The sequence below is a fragment of the Chiloscyllium plagiosum genome, chromosome 9 (assembly GCF_004010195.1).
Source record: "Chiloscyllium plagiosum isolate BGI_BamShark_2017 chromosome 9, ASM401019v2, whole genome shotgun sequence".
Lineage (NCBI taxonomy): Eukaryota > Metazoa > Chordata > Chondrichthyes > Orectolobiformes > Hemiscylliidae > Chiloscyllium > Chiloscyllium plagiosum.
Window position 1 is genome coordinate 63,377,511 of NC_057718.1, and position 14,372 is coordinate 63,391,882.

General features: G+C 39.9%; 1 protein-coding gene across 1 annotated transcript in view; it reads right to left on the bottom strand.

Moving 5' to 3' along the window:
• Nucleotides 1-14,372, bottom strand: part of LOC122552902 (protein transport protein Sec23B) — a 71,448-nt gene that overhangs the window by 20,597 nt on the left and 36,479 nt on the right. Inside the window, exons 11-13 of the mRNA XM_043696093.1 lie at nucleotides 12,310-12,390; nucleotides 11,724-11,813; nucleotides 6,109-6,215 (exon numbers count right to left, since the gene is read on the bottom strand). Of these exons, the coding sequence (XP_043552028.1) occupies nucleotides 6,109-6,215; nucleotides 11,724-11,813; nucleotides 12,310-12,390 (278 nt within the window). The remainder of the gene's footprint in view (nucleotides 1-6,108; nucleotides 6,216-11,723; nucleotides 11,814-12,309; nucleotides 12,391-14,372) is intronic.

The window sequence follows — 14,372 nt, forward strand, 5'->3', positions numbered from 1 at the left end:
AACTATGAACCTGCACTCAAAGGTCTCTTTGTTCAGCAACACTCCCCTGGACCTTACCATTAAGGTATATAAGCCCTGCTAAGATTTACAGCACCTCACACTTATCAAATTAAACTCCATCTGCTACTCCTCAGCCCAGTGGCCCATCTAATAAGATCTTGTTGTACTCTTCTTTGCTGTCCACTACACCTCCAATTTTGGTTTCATCTGCAAACTTACTAACTATACCTCCTAGGTTCACATCCAAATCATTTATATAAATGATGAAAAGCTGTAGACCCAGAATCAATCCTTTTGGAACACCACTGGTCACAAGCCTCCAGTCTGAAAACCAACCCACCACCACCACCCTCTGTCTTCTACCTTCGAGCCAGTTCTGTATCCAAATGGCACGTTCTCTCTGTATTCCATGAGATCTAACCTTGCTCATCAGTTTCCCACGAGAAACCTTGCTGAACACCTTACTGAAGTCCATATAGATCACAGCTATGTCCTCATTAATCCTCTTCATTACTTCTTCAAAAAATCTCAATCAAATTTGTGAGACATGATTTCCCATGCACAAAGCTATGCTGACTATCCCTGATCAGTCCTTGCCTTTCCAAATACATGTAAATCCTGTCACTCAGGATTCCTTCCAACAACTTGCCCATCACCGATGTTAGGCTCACTGGTCTATAGTTCCTACTTTTCCTGACCACCCTTCTTCAAATAGTGGCACCACGTTAGCCAAACTCCAGTTTTCCGGCACCTTACCTGTGACTATCAATGATACAAATATCTCAGCAAGAGGCCCAGAAATTACTTCCCTAGCTTCCCACAGAGTTCTAGGGTACACCTGATGAGGTCCTGGGGATGTATCCACTTTTATGCATTTCAAGACATCCAGCACCTCCTCCTCTGTCATATGGACATTTTTCAGGATGTCGCCATCTATTTCCCCACATTCTATATCTTCCATGTCCTTCTCCACAGTAAACACTGATGCATTTAGTATCTCTCCCATCTCCTGCAGCTCCACACATATGCTGCCTTGCTGATCTTTGAGGGGCCTTATTCTATCCTTAGTTATCCTCTTGTCCTTAATGTATTTATAAAATCCCTTTGGATTCTCCTTAATCCTTTACCATCCTCTGTTTAAAATATTTGCCTCTTACATTTCCTTTAAAGATACCCCTTTTTTCTTAAACCTATGGCCCCTAGTAATTGACATTTTGACACTTGGAAAAAGACTCTCATTATCCATTCTATCAATGCCTCTTAATTTTGTAAACTTCTATCAGGTTTCCCCTCATCCTTCAGCTTTCAAGTGAAAACCAATCAAGTTTGTCCAATATGTCCTAGTAGCTAATACCTGCAAAGTAGCCAACATCCTGGTAAATTGTTTCTGTACCCTCTCAAAAGCCTCCACAAGCTTCTGATAGTGTTGCGACGAGAACTGTACACAATATTCCAAATGTGACCTAAATAAAATTCTATACAACTTCAACGTGACTTGTTAACCTTTATGCTCTGACCAATGAAGGCAAGCATGCTATATACTTTCTTGACAATCTTTTCTACTTGTGTTGCCACTTTTAGGGAACTGTGAACTTGCATGTCTAGATCCCTATACACATTGATGCTAATAAGGGTTCTACCATTTACTATATACTTCCCTCCTACATTAGATCTTCTAAAACACATCATCTCACATTTGTCCGGACAAACCTCCATCTGCCATTTCTCCTCCAAAGTCTTCAGCCTATCTATATCCTGCTGTACCCTTTGGCAATCCTCATCACTATCTGCTGCTTCCCCAAGCTTTGTGTCATCTACAAACTTAGTAATTAGACCACTTATAGTCTCCTCCAAATCATTTATACAGTACAAACAGATCCCTGTGGAACACCACTGGTGACAGATCTTTAGTCAGAAAAAAAAACCCTTCCATCATAACTCTGCCTTCCGTAACTAAGCCAGTTCTGTATCTATCTTATCAGCTTACCGCTGACCTTGTGTGACTTCACCTTTTGTATCAGCCTGCCATGAAGGACCTTGTCAAAGGCCTTGCTAAAGTCCATTTAGACAACATCTACTGCCCTGCCCCAATCATCTTTGTCACCTGAAAAACTCAATCAGGTTTGAGAGACACAACATTCCCCGCCCAAACCAATGTTGCCTACTGCTAATAAGCCCATACTGTTCCAAATGTGATTAAATTTAACCCTAAGAACCATCTCCAATAATTTCCCTACCACTGATGCAAGGTTGACAGGCTTGTAATTTCCTAGATTATCTCTGTTGCCCTTCTTAAACAAAAGGAACATTGCATATTCTACAGTCTTTGGGACCTCTCCTGTGATTAAACAGGATGCGAAGATTTCATACGAGGCTCCAGCAATTTCCTCATCTGCCTCCCTCAGTATTCTGGGATAGGTCCTATCAGGTCCTGGGGATTTGTCTATCTTAGTCCTTTTTCAAATCACACAATACTTCCTCCTTTTTTTTCCCCAATATATTGACATGCTCCAGAATAACAATATATTGCTCTCAAAAACTCACCATCCACTATAATCTACTCCTTTGGAAATAATGATGTACAGTGCTCATTAAGAACCCCTCCCATTTCCTCCTACTCCATGCATAAATTCTCTCCAGTGGATCTTCACTTTCCTTAGCTCCATTTTAGCATTTTCCTTAACACAGACTTGAACAATTCACAGTAACAGTCATTAAGCTAACTGGCCTATAGTTATCCTCTATTTTCGCCTCCTTCCCTTAGAACTTCTTTTTCCCCTTCTAGTGATAATTATTGAATTATTTCCTCTCCTTTTGGCTCTTTATTATTTAGTATTTTTTGAAGATGTATGTAAAGTATTTATTCAACTCCTTTGTCATTTCCTCATTCTCATTATGACCTCCCAAGCCTTGCTTTCAAAGGGGCCTATGTAAACTTTGACTCCTCTCTTCCTTTTTATATATTTAAAAGGAAGCTTTTGCTGTCCATCTCAATTGCCTCATTATATGTTTTTCTTTCAATTTAATGATATCCTTAGCCTTCCTCATTAACTACGATTTAGCACTTATACCGTTATCCCCTTCCGAGATTTCTTCTTTCTGGGATATAGGTTTGTTATGAGTGATAAGCTATTTTCTTAAATGTCTGCCATTGTTCCTCAACCATCTTTCCCAGTCTACTCCAGCTAGCTCTGCACTCAATCCTTTGTAATTACCGTTGTTATAAATTTAGCACAGTTGTTTCTGACCCATGTTACTTCCCCTCAAAGTGAATATTAAATTCTTTCATGTAATGGTCACTGATTTCTAGGGATCCTTTATTCTGACATCATTGGAACTACAACATATTGTTCTAGCAAACTGTCCCAAATACACTATGAATTCTTCCTTGTGGCTGCCTCTGCTAATCTGACTTTTCCGAGCTATGAGAAAGTTAAAGTTATCCATAATTAATGTACTGATTGTTATTTTGCCATATAAGAATATAAGAGCAGGGCTTTGGTAGTCAGGGCTTTGGTGAAAACAGTACAGTGCACTGTTTTGGTGGCCTTATTCGAAAGAAACACATCTTAGAAAAGTTCAGAAAAGCTTCACTTGACTCCTTCCTGGAATGATGGCTTTAACTCATGCAAAAACAGTATATGCCTATTATCTAAAATTCCAAAGTTCAGAAGTTTCCCAACATGGAACAGAGAATCCCTACAGTGAGGAAATAGGCCCTTCGGCCCATCAGGTCCACACAAACCCTCCAAAGAGTAACCCACCCAAACTCATTCCATACCCTTTTCTCCTATACTTACCCCTGACTAATGCACCCAACCTACACATCCCTGAACACTATAGGCAATTTAGCATTGTCAATTCACCTAACTTGCACAACCTTAACAGGAAATATTTCACCTTCCCTCTGTTTTAAATGGGTAACCCCTTATTGGTAAACAGTGATCCCAGTCCTGGATCTTATTGAAACATACAAAATCCTGAGATGATTGGATATTAGAAGGACGTTTCAGCTTGTGGAAGAAACTAAAACCATAATTTAAGAGGAAGAGGTATCTGTTTTAAAGGAAATTAATTTATCTTAGAGGGTAGCTAAGATCGTGGGAGGGGAAAAAGGGAAGAGCATGAAGTAGGATTAGAACTGGAGAGCATGTAGGAGAGAGAGAACGGGGTGACAGAGTGGTGTTGGGAGGCAGGGAAGAGGGAGGACAGAAGGGGAAAAGGGGCAAGAGAGAATGGGTTCGGCGGGTCGGTGTGGACTTGTTGGGCCGAAGGGCCTGTTTCCACACTATAAGTAATCTGTAAGTAATCTGTAAATCTGTAAGAAATCGTGCAGCAGCGCAACAGAGTGGGAAAATGGGAGAGGGGATTGAGAGCAACATACTTGGAAAGGAGAAGGCAGAGAGACAGACAGACAAACAAAGGAGCGATGGGTGGAGAGAGCACAGGGGACAGAGACAGACGGATGCAAGACAAAGACTAAGCCAATCCCGCATTCATGAATTTCACTGACACCAGCTCAGAGTGTGTGCACCACTAGAGGTGATACATAATCAGTGTTAGTTCAATCAAACTCCTTACCTCGACTGCAGTGTCACCCATTTTCCTAAGATCAGAACTTGGCCTATTCTATTTTCTCCCCTGTCTTAGCTGACATGGCAAACAAAGGTGTGATAATTAAGTTCTGCTGCTTGGGACATTTCAATGGTCAGAATGATTAGTTGCTCATTTAAATCATCAAGTTATTACTTTGGATTTTTTTAAAACGAAATTTATATTTACAGTTATGACAACCTCAACTTTCTGAAATTTGAACACTGGCTCTCCAAGAGATGAGAAAAGAATTTAAAGTGTACCTGCCCTGCCTCCTACTTATTGAAAACATACATTTTACTCTAATATTGCTCGAACATAACGAAGAATATTTGACGATGTTTCAGGAGTTTTTTTAAAAGGATGGACAGCATTGTATTGCACATACATTAATTAATCCTTTTGTCACCCAACTACCCCCCACTCCTACACATTATTGTATAATAATCAGCTTTTGTCCCAATTAAATCAACCTCTGTTGCCACGTTTTCATCCAATACCTTTTGTATTTCTGTGAGTCAGAGTTGCTAACCTGAGATAAGAAGCTTGTACAGTCGTAAACAGGAGCAGCAATTCAGTAAAATTTGCATACATCTTCCTGACTCAACTTCAGGCCTTTCCAGTTTTTCTTGTGCTCAGTTACTGAGTTATTCATGCCAAACTCTGCCTATGTCAAGTTGGCAAAGAAATATTCAGGGCCCACTCGGCACTTGCTAGTAATATTTTTCTGTCATTTAAGAGTATCATAGAATCACAGAGTCCCTACAGTGTGGAAACAGTCCCTTCGGCCAACAAATCCACACTTTTGGTCCAACTGGCCACCAAAAGACATGACCCACTATCACTAGTTTCTATACTTACAGACAAAGAAGGACACCACTTCGACTGGGACAACACACACATCCTAGGACAGGCGAAACAAAAACACACACAAGAATTCTTAGAGGCCTGGCATTCTAACCAGAACTTCATCAATAAACACATCGATTTAGATCCTATCTACCTTCCCTTGAAAAAAGAACCAGAAATGACATCACCCACCTTAAGAAACCAAGACCTATAAACAGAGAGGCAGGACATACCACCAGCGCTTCACCGGAGATACTCACTGATGATGTTACCTAGTATGGTGATGAAACATCTGAAAACAAACCTTCAAGCTTGGCAAGCTAACTTGTATACTTGTCATCAACCAGAGCTACAAATCTTTTTAAAAATCACCAATATATGTCTTAGGTACATATTTAGATTACATCCCATTCACTCACTTGTGATTAGGCATTCTGACATTATTCAGAAATCCAGAAAATCCCAAAAGCCAGAAATGCCTTGATATGCTAACTATCAATCTTAATAAATCATTACAGTGTCAGATTACAAAATTAACAAAGTTCAGTGCCACTTGAATTTAAAAATTGCCAAAGTTTAGTGAATTTAAAGCATAATTGAAGCTTGTAAGTTAGAGACTACATAGGTTGCACAACATACACATTAGCAGATCTGCAACAAACTTACTTTCTGGCGATTGTAGTGACTCTGATGCGCCTTTGGCCACTGGAATGCTGGTAGTGAGTGACAAACTGAATAGCCCCTCTTCCACCCTGAGGAATTGGTGCGTTATGCTGCAAAATCATAACAGAAATTTATCAGAAATTTTGTACCAAAGAAATCAGAAAACAATGTGCTTAACAGTCAGAATAGTGTATTGATGCATGTAATAAAATGAACTATTCAAAACAAGCTGCATTTACATTTTGAATATGCTTCTATTCTTAATTCTACACTTTTTAAAGCACTGCTGATAAGAATGAAACCACTAGCATTCCAACCCATATCACTAAACTGGTTTTCCTCGGACATGTTCGCATCTGAAAGGATAAAACCTTGGGAATATAGTTAAAAGTTTGTGTATTTACATCAACTACCTATAGAAGTTTGGCTGTCATTACTCACCTTCCATAAACACAGTGAAATCAGTCAGACTGAAACAAAAAAGGGAATGTCTATGATCTGGTGAATAGCACGAAGTGACAGAAGGACTGAGTGCAAGGTTAAAACAGACAACAATGTGACAAAGAAAAACAAGGTGTTATGACACGGGGTAAAACTCCTGCTTAATTTAAACAGCAACACAGAAAAGATTTTTCCCAGTAATCTGTAAAGTTCGAATGGCCAAGAACTATTTACAGTAAAAATCAACAACTTTATTTCTTAAAATATAACCGAGAATAATTAACTAACCACTATTTACAATTTCTTTCTCTAACCTATCTTTTAGTTTCCCTTCTATAATACTAGTCCGATAAAACTCCCAATTAAAATTTACAAAACAACACTTCTTATCTCAAAACCAGGCAGCTGTAGGTTCTTGCTGAAAAATGTGTTGCTGGAAAAGCGCAGCAGGTCAGGCAGCATCCAAGCTGTAGGTTCTTGTCTTCGGATCTTCCTATGTCTTCTTTTCTTGTTAGGAATTTCTGCGACACAGGTTACTGATCGAAAAGGTACTTTTAAGAGAGAGCTATTTTCAAGCGGCCATGGCAGTTCTTCTCTCAACTGTTCAATTTTCCCCAGTCTTATACTCCAGAGCATCGCATTCTGTCATTGGCGTCTAAAATTGTCAATGTACTCAATTCAATCTTTATTGGAGTTTGATGTGTTTCGGGTATAATTTAAACTGATTGGCCGAATTCAAATTTGATTTTGTCTCCAAGCAACAAACTCATCGGGTTGTTTGACCCAGTGTTATATTGTTACCATTTTTGAGTACATTTGGTGCTGGGTCCAGTAGTTCTGCTGTTTTTAACTCTGTTAAAGGTATACCCACATCTTCATAACAAAGGAAATGCTGTTTTTTGGTATGTAATGTAGCCAAGTGCAGCAACCCAACTTAATATCTAAAGTCCTACAAAGCAAAATGAGATAAATTTTGCGGTGAGGGTAGCCAGGGCATTGAAATCTAATGCTGTATGTCAAATCTCACCAGGAGTAATTTTATGCCACTAATTACAAAGGATTTCAATTCAAAGTCTCATCCAAAAGATGGTATCTACAACAGTGCAGCACTGATGTTAGCCCAAAACAGGTATTCCAAGTCTTGTCATGAACATTTAACCTACAATTTTTGATATAAAAATTCACTAGTAGGACTGGGGCAGCATTGGCTGGCCAGCATTTATTGCCTGTCCCTAATTGCTCAAGATGCTGGTGGTGAGCGGTCTTCCTGAACCACTGCAGCTCATGTGCTGTAGGCAGACTCACAATATCATTTTGGAGGGCATTCCAGGATTTTGATCCAGCAACAGTGAAGGAATGGTGAAGTATTTCTAAGTCAGGATATTGAGTAGCTTCGAGAGAAACATGCAGGTGGTGGTATTCCCACGTGTCCACCACCCTTGTCCTTCTAAATGGAAGTGGTGAGGGTTTGGAAGGTGCTCTTTAAGGTTCTTTGGTGAAATTCTGCAGGACATTTTGTAGATAGTAAACAATAATGCTACGGAGTGTCAGTGGTGGGTGGAGTAGACGTAGATGTAGTGCCCATCAAGCAGGCTGCTTTGTCCTTGATGCCGTCAAGCTTCCTTGAATGTTGGAGCTTCTTTGGTGCTGCACCCATCCAGCCAAGTGAGAAATATTCCATCATACCAGTGACTTATAGATGGTAGACAGGCTTTGGGGAGTCAGGAGGTGAGTTACTTGACTCTGATCGCTCTTGTAGCCATTGGGTGTTTATATGGTAAATTTATTTGAATTTCTGATCAATGGTAATTCAGAGGATGTTGATAATGCAGATTGAGTGATTCTAACACCATTGAATGTCATGGGGAATGACTAGATGGTCTCTTATTAGACATGGCATTTGTGTGGTATGAATGTTGTGTGTTACTCTTCAGCCTAAGCCTGGATACTTGAATGTGGACTGCTTCAGTATCGGATGAGTCACATATAGTACTGAACATTATGCAAACATCAGCGGACATCCCACTTCTGATTTTATAATAGGGGAAAAGATTGTTGATGAAGCAGCTGAAGGTGTTTGGGCCTAGGATACTATCTTGAGCAACTCCTGCAGAGCTGAGATGACTGACCTCCAAAAACCATAACCATCTTCCTATGCGTCAGGTAAGATTCCAACCCATGGAGAGTTTGCCTCCTGATTTCTACTGATTCCAGTTTTGCTAGGTCTTTTTGATGTCATGTATGTTGAATGCAGCCTTGAAATTAAGTGCAGTCTCACTGCACCCCTGGAGTTCAGCTCTTTTGTCCATATTTAAACCAAGGCTGCAATGAGGTCAAGAGCCGAGTGGCCTCGGCAGAATTCAAGTTGAGTATTGATGAGCTGCTAAGCAGGTGCTGCTTGATAGCACTGTTGGTGACACCTTCCATAACCTTATTGATGATGAGAGTAAACTAATAGGGTGATAATTGAAAAGGTTGGATTTATCCTGCTCTTGTGTACAGGACATACCTGGACAATTTTCCACTTGTCAGGTAGATGCCAGTACTATATCACAACTGAAACAGCTTGGTTAGCGTAGTGCTAAGCTCTAGAGCACAAGTCTTCAGTACTATTACTGGGATATTGTCAGGGCACATAGCCTTTTCAGAATCCAGTAACTCCAACTATTTCTTGACATCATACAGAGTAAATCTGTAATGCTGGAGACCAGTGGAGGAGGCAGAGATGGATCATCCTCTTGGCACTTCTGGCTGAAGGTTGCGCCAAGTTTCTCTGCTGTAGTTATCACATTTACCTATCACGCTCAAGGTGCCCAGTTTGAAACCAGGCAGAAACAGATATACTATCTTATTATAATGAAGACGAACAAAGTGTGACAGAAAATCCTCTTACTCTATTCATAGTGCTACTATTAGACCAAGCAAAGAATAATCCACTACAATATCAGGCATTATTAAAGCACCTTTAACCCAATGAAATGTCCTAACTAAAAACTATTTATAGAACTGCAATCAGGAACCAAAGCAAAGAAGTATACATTAGTTCAGGTAACCAAATGGAGGAATTCATAGACCCTGGACTGCTAAAAGTGTTTGCGTTATTTCGAAATAATACTTTCTACTTGCTATTAAAAAAGCTCAGAAAATGACGTGTTATCAAGAATGTGGCAAGCACAAGGCCAATGAAATCCAGTGCTGCATTGTTCTGCATTATGTTGCAATTTCTTCCAAACCACCATGTCTATCTATTCATGCATCAAAATCAAATTAGTCTTTCCTTCTCCTCCTCCCGAACCAAGCTGGCATCAACAATAACCTTCTCAAAGATAACACAGCTATCTGAGACTATTGGAAGGGGCATGCACTACCAGCAACCTTCTGAATCAGAAGTCCACAGAAGGTGATTCAAGAGATGAAAAACAACAGTGTGTGCAGTCAGGACAACTTTCCTGCAAGGATCTATAAAGCTGATGGTCATGGGCTTTCACACAAACTTTGGTCATTTTGCAAAAAAATCTGAGAAGGGCAGGTAATGTGTCCTGACTTTCACAATATCAGTTTTCAAGAACGATGATAAATCAATTTATGATAACTATAGAGGTACATCGCTTCTGCCACTTTGTAGAATCCACATGTACCACCCATCTGTCAGCATGTACATACTTCTTCAGAGTAAATATAGATTCTGAACAACTAGGGGAACCATACACGATCATGGTCACTTGCCAAATAAGAGATGTGTCCAAGTCAAAGTAAACAGGTCTAAATAACATTTACTGACCTGTCAAAAGTTTTTTTTTAATACAGCTCTTTGGAGATCTCGATGTTCAGCAAAATCTGTTCCTATCCTACCACTCTTGCATGACAATACAACAGCAAGTCTTCTGTCATGAACTGGGCACCAAGTTCTCTGGCACATATTTTCCATTCCATGAGATATTTACATCATTGGCTAGGCCAGCATTTATTGCTCATCCTTACTTGCCCTCAAGAAGGTGGAGGTGAGCAACTATTCGAACTGATACTGTCCAGTTAGTATAGGTACATCCACAACATTACAGAGGGACCTCTAGGATTTTGACCCAACAACAATGAAGAGATAACAATATAATTCTAAGATAGAAAGTGGCTTGGAGGGGAATTTTTAGGTGGTGGTGCTCCCCACGTATCTGCTACTCTTACCCTTCTAGATGACAATGGTCATGTGTTTGAAAGGTGCTGTCTAAGGAGCCATGGTGAATTTTTGCAGTCCATCATATAGATAGTACACACTGCTGCTACTGTGTGCTGATGGAGAAAGAAGTGAATACTTATGCATATGGTTCCATTCAATCAAGCTGCTGTGTCCTGGAGGTGTCAAGTTTTTTGAAAATTAATGAAACCACACTCAGTAAGGAAATTGAGGAGTATGCCAAAACACTCCTGATATATGCCTTCTAGAAAGTGGGGAAGCCTTGGGGAGCCAGGAGCCAAGTTAGTCATTGTTTGATTCCAAGAGTCTAATCTGCTCTTTTAGCCACAGTATTTATATGAATAGTCCCTGGTCAGTTTGTGGGTCAATGGTAACCCCCAGGTGATCTCTAACTCATAAGGATACCAATTTAGATCTATGAATTCAAGTGTTGTTTTTCCAAATTAACACTGTATAAAAATACAGGAACAGCAGTACCTTGAGCTATTCCACCATTATAGTAGTTGATCAGTGGTCTAATTTACCAGTGTCTTTTAATACTTTTGGTTCATAAAAAAAGTCCATCAACTTCTAAATTAGCATCAACTGTCATTTGTGGGAGAGAGAGATACAGACTTTCACCACAATGTTTTCTATATTTCACTCCTACAGATCAGGTTCTTATTCTCAGACCACATCCTCTATTCCTAGACTTTTCACCAGATGAGATGGTTTCTCTCTATCCAGCTTATTTACTGACCATAATATTTTGATTAGATTAAGCAGAGATGCAGGAGACATTTTACTCCATATTTTCTTAGCATTCCTTCTGTAATAACAGCAAAATGTGTTATTTTGTTTAGCTAATTTCTTGGCACAGCAGACTTTTACCCTGGATTCTCAGTCTTTTCAGATTAACAGTAGGTTTTAATGAGACTTCAGCAAGACTTGAGAGAGGCAGGAGTTCCTACCAAGATTTCTGTATGCGGAAGAAAGAAAGACTCACTTGATTTACCACTTCAAAGTAGATGCCCAGTGTAGTGCAAGGATCCAAACTGCAAACTTTCCATTGGCATGTGCCACCTACACCCAGCTCCTAAAAGAACAGAAGAAATTTAATCAAATGCATGTCTGCTTGAATTGTCCATCTCTACTACAAATGTATTTAAGAACGGAGCAGATATCAAATCTGCTGCAACATGTCAATTCTTTCAAATAGTTTGAGTTATTAAGTACAGCAAATTTTTTTGATTAGAAAATTTTTAAAAATATAAAGTGCTTATAATTTTAACCTGCCTTTACACAGTCTTCAGAGAATCTTAAAACTGATGTTACTTTTTTCTTGATACTTGGATTAATACGCAAGTTAAGACATTTCCAATTATCAAGCTCTGTTACCGATTGCCATTATTTGATGTTCAAATAATGTGGACTTCTTTAAGTCCACAGATAAATTAAAAATCTTGCTGATTGAATGCAAAGTGGAAGTGAATAAAGTTGGTCATTTGAAAACAAAATAATAGCCCCATTGGAGCCTAAAAATGCCAGAAAGTTAGGTATGGAATGTCTACAAAGAATAAACTCAAACTTACATTCTCAGACACAGAAGGCCCTTTGGAATTCAGAGACACACAGGTCCCAATTGCACCAGCAATCTTCAGTTCTCTAGTCGTCTGAAATAAAGTATTGATAGATTTGTGTCAGTGTAATGAAATTACATAATCTCCTCTCATAAATTTGTGAAGAGCAAACACAAATACAATGCAGTAACAAGATGCTGCCATCGGTCCAAAAAGAACTTCTGCCTACCACACCATTAAGCAACATTATGTATGAATTTCAATGTCAATGCCAGGCCAGGCATATTGTCCTTATTCCTCAGTGGCTAGAAATAACACGTTCATTCAGTTGCTTGTAATAGGATACAGATCGTAATCAACCAGCCCATGTTTCCAAATTTTTGTTCTACGTGTTTGGGCAGCATTTACAGACCATTCTCAATGGGCTAATAGTTACAACCAACAACCAACTTAAGGGGATGTCAAGCTAGTTACATCTCATATTTAGATTTGCAAGAAATTACCTAGATTCATATACAAGCATCTTTTTCTACAAATGTCAAGAATGTGTACAACCATTGGGCTTTTTTGGTTACCCAGGATCTTAGAGATTCCTAGTTCCTGGTGCTCTCTCATAACACCTCAATTAATCAAAGTCAATTTGCCAAACAGCAAGCACACTTCTCCTGCAGTCTAAATTGTTATGTTTATTTGAAATTTATAATTCGTGCATTTGTTGTGACAAGTATAAGATGAAAAGCTTCAGCTAGACCCCATTAGCACTATACAGTTGGGAGGGAGTACCCCTGGGAGTCCTCAACATTGACTTTGGACCCCATGAAGTCTTATGGCTTCAGGTTAAACATGAACAAGGAAACCTGCTGATTACCATGTACCACCTCCCCTCGGCTGATGAATCCCCTCCATGTTGAACAAAACTTGAAAACAGAGGGTGCAAAAGATGCAAAATATACTCTGGGTGGGAGATTTCAATATCCACCATCAAGAGTAGCTTAGCAGCAGCACTACTGGACAAGCTGGTCAGGTCCTAAAGGACATAGCTGCTAGACTGGGTCTGCAGCAGGTGGTGAGGGAACCAATAAGATGAAAAAACATATTCAACTTCATCCTTACCAATCTGCCAGCTGCAGATGCATCTTCCCATGACTGTATCAGTAACAGTGACCACTGTACAGTGTCTCTGGAGATGAAGTCCCACCTTCACATTGAGAATAATCTCCATAATGTTGTGCAGCACTACCATGAAGCTAAACAGGACAGACTTCAAATACATCTAGCAACTCGAGACTGGATCGTACTCTTGCAATATCTACAACCTCCAGCTCACCATGTCTCCCACTCAACCATTATCATCAAGCCAGGGGAATCAATCCTGGTTCAATGGAGAGCGCAGAAGGGCTGACTTGGAGCAGGACCAGGCATACCTAAAAATGAGGTGTCAAGCTGGTGAAGTCACAAAACAGGACTACTTGCATGCCAAAACAGCATAAGCAGCAAGTGATGAACAAAGCTAAGCAATCCCACAACCAAAGGATCAGAATTAAGCTCTGCAATCCTACTTCATCCAGTCATGAATGATAGTGGACAATCAAAACCTCACTGGAGGAGGCAGCTCCATAAATATCCCCCTCCTCAATGATGGAAGAGCTCAAAATATTAATGCAAAAGACAATGCTGAAGCAGTCACAGCAATCTTCACCTGAAGATCTATTGCAGCCTCCTCCAGAAATTAGCCTTCAGCCAGTTTGATTCACTCTAAGTGATATCAAGAAACAGTTGGAGGCTATGGGCCCTGACAACATTCTGGAGATAGTACCGAAGACTAGTGCTCCAGAATTTGACACTGCCCTAGTGAAGCTCTTCCAATACAGCTATAAACGGTCATCTATCAGACAATATTTGAAAATTGCCCTGGACAAATCCAACCCATTTGCCACCCATCAGCATAAGCTTAATTACCAAAGTTATGGAGGTGCCATCAACAGTGCTGCCAAGCAGCACCTGTTCACTGACAGCCACTTTGGGTTCCTCCAGGGCCACTCAACCCCTGACCTCATTACAGTCTTCGTTCAAAC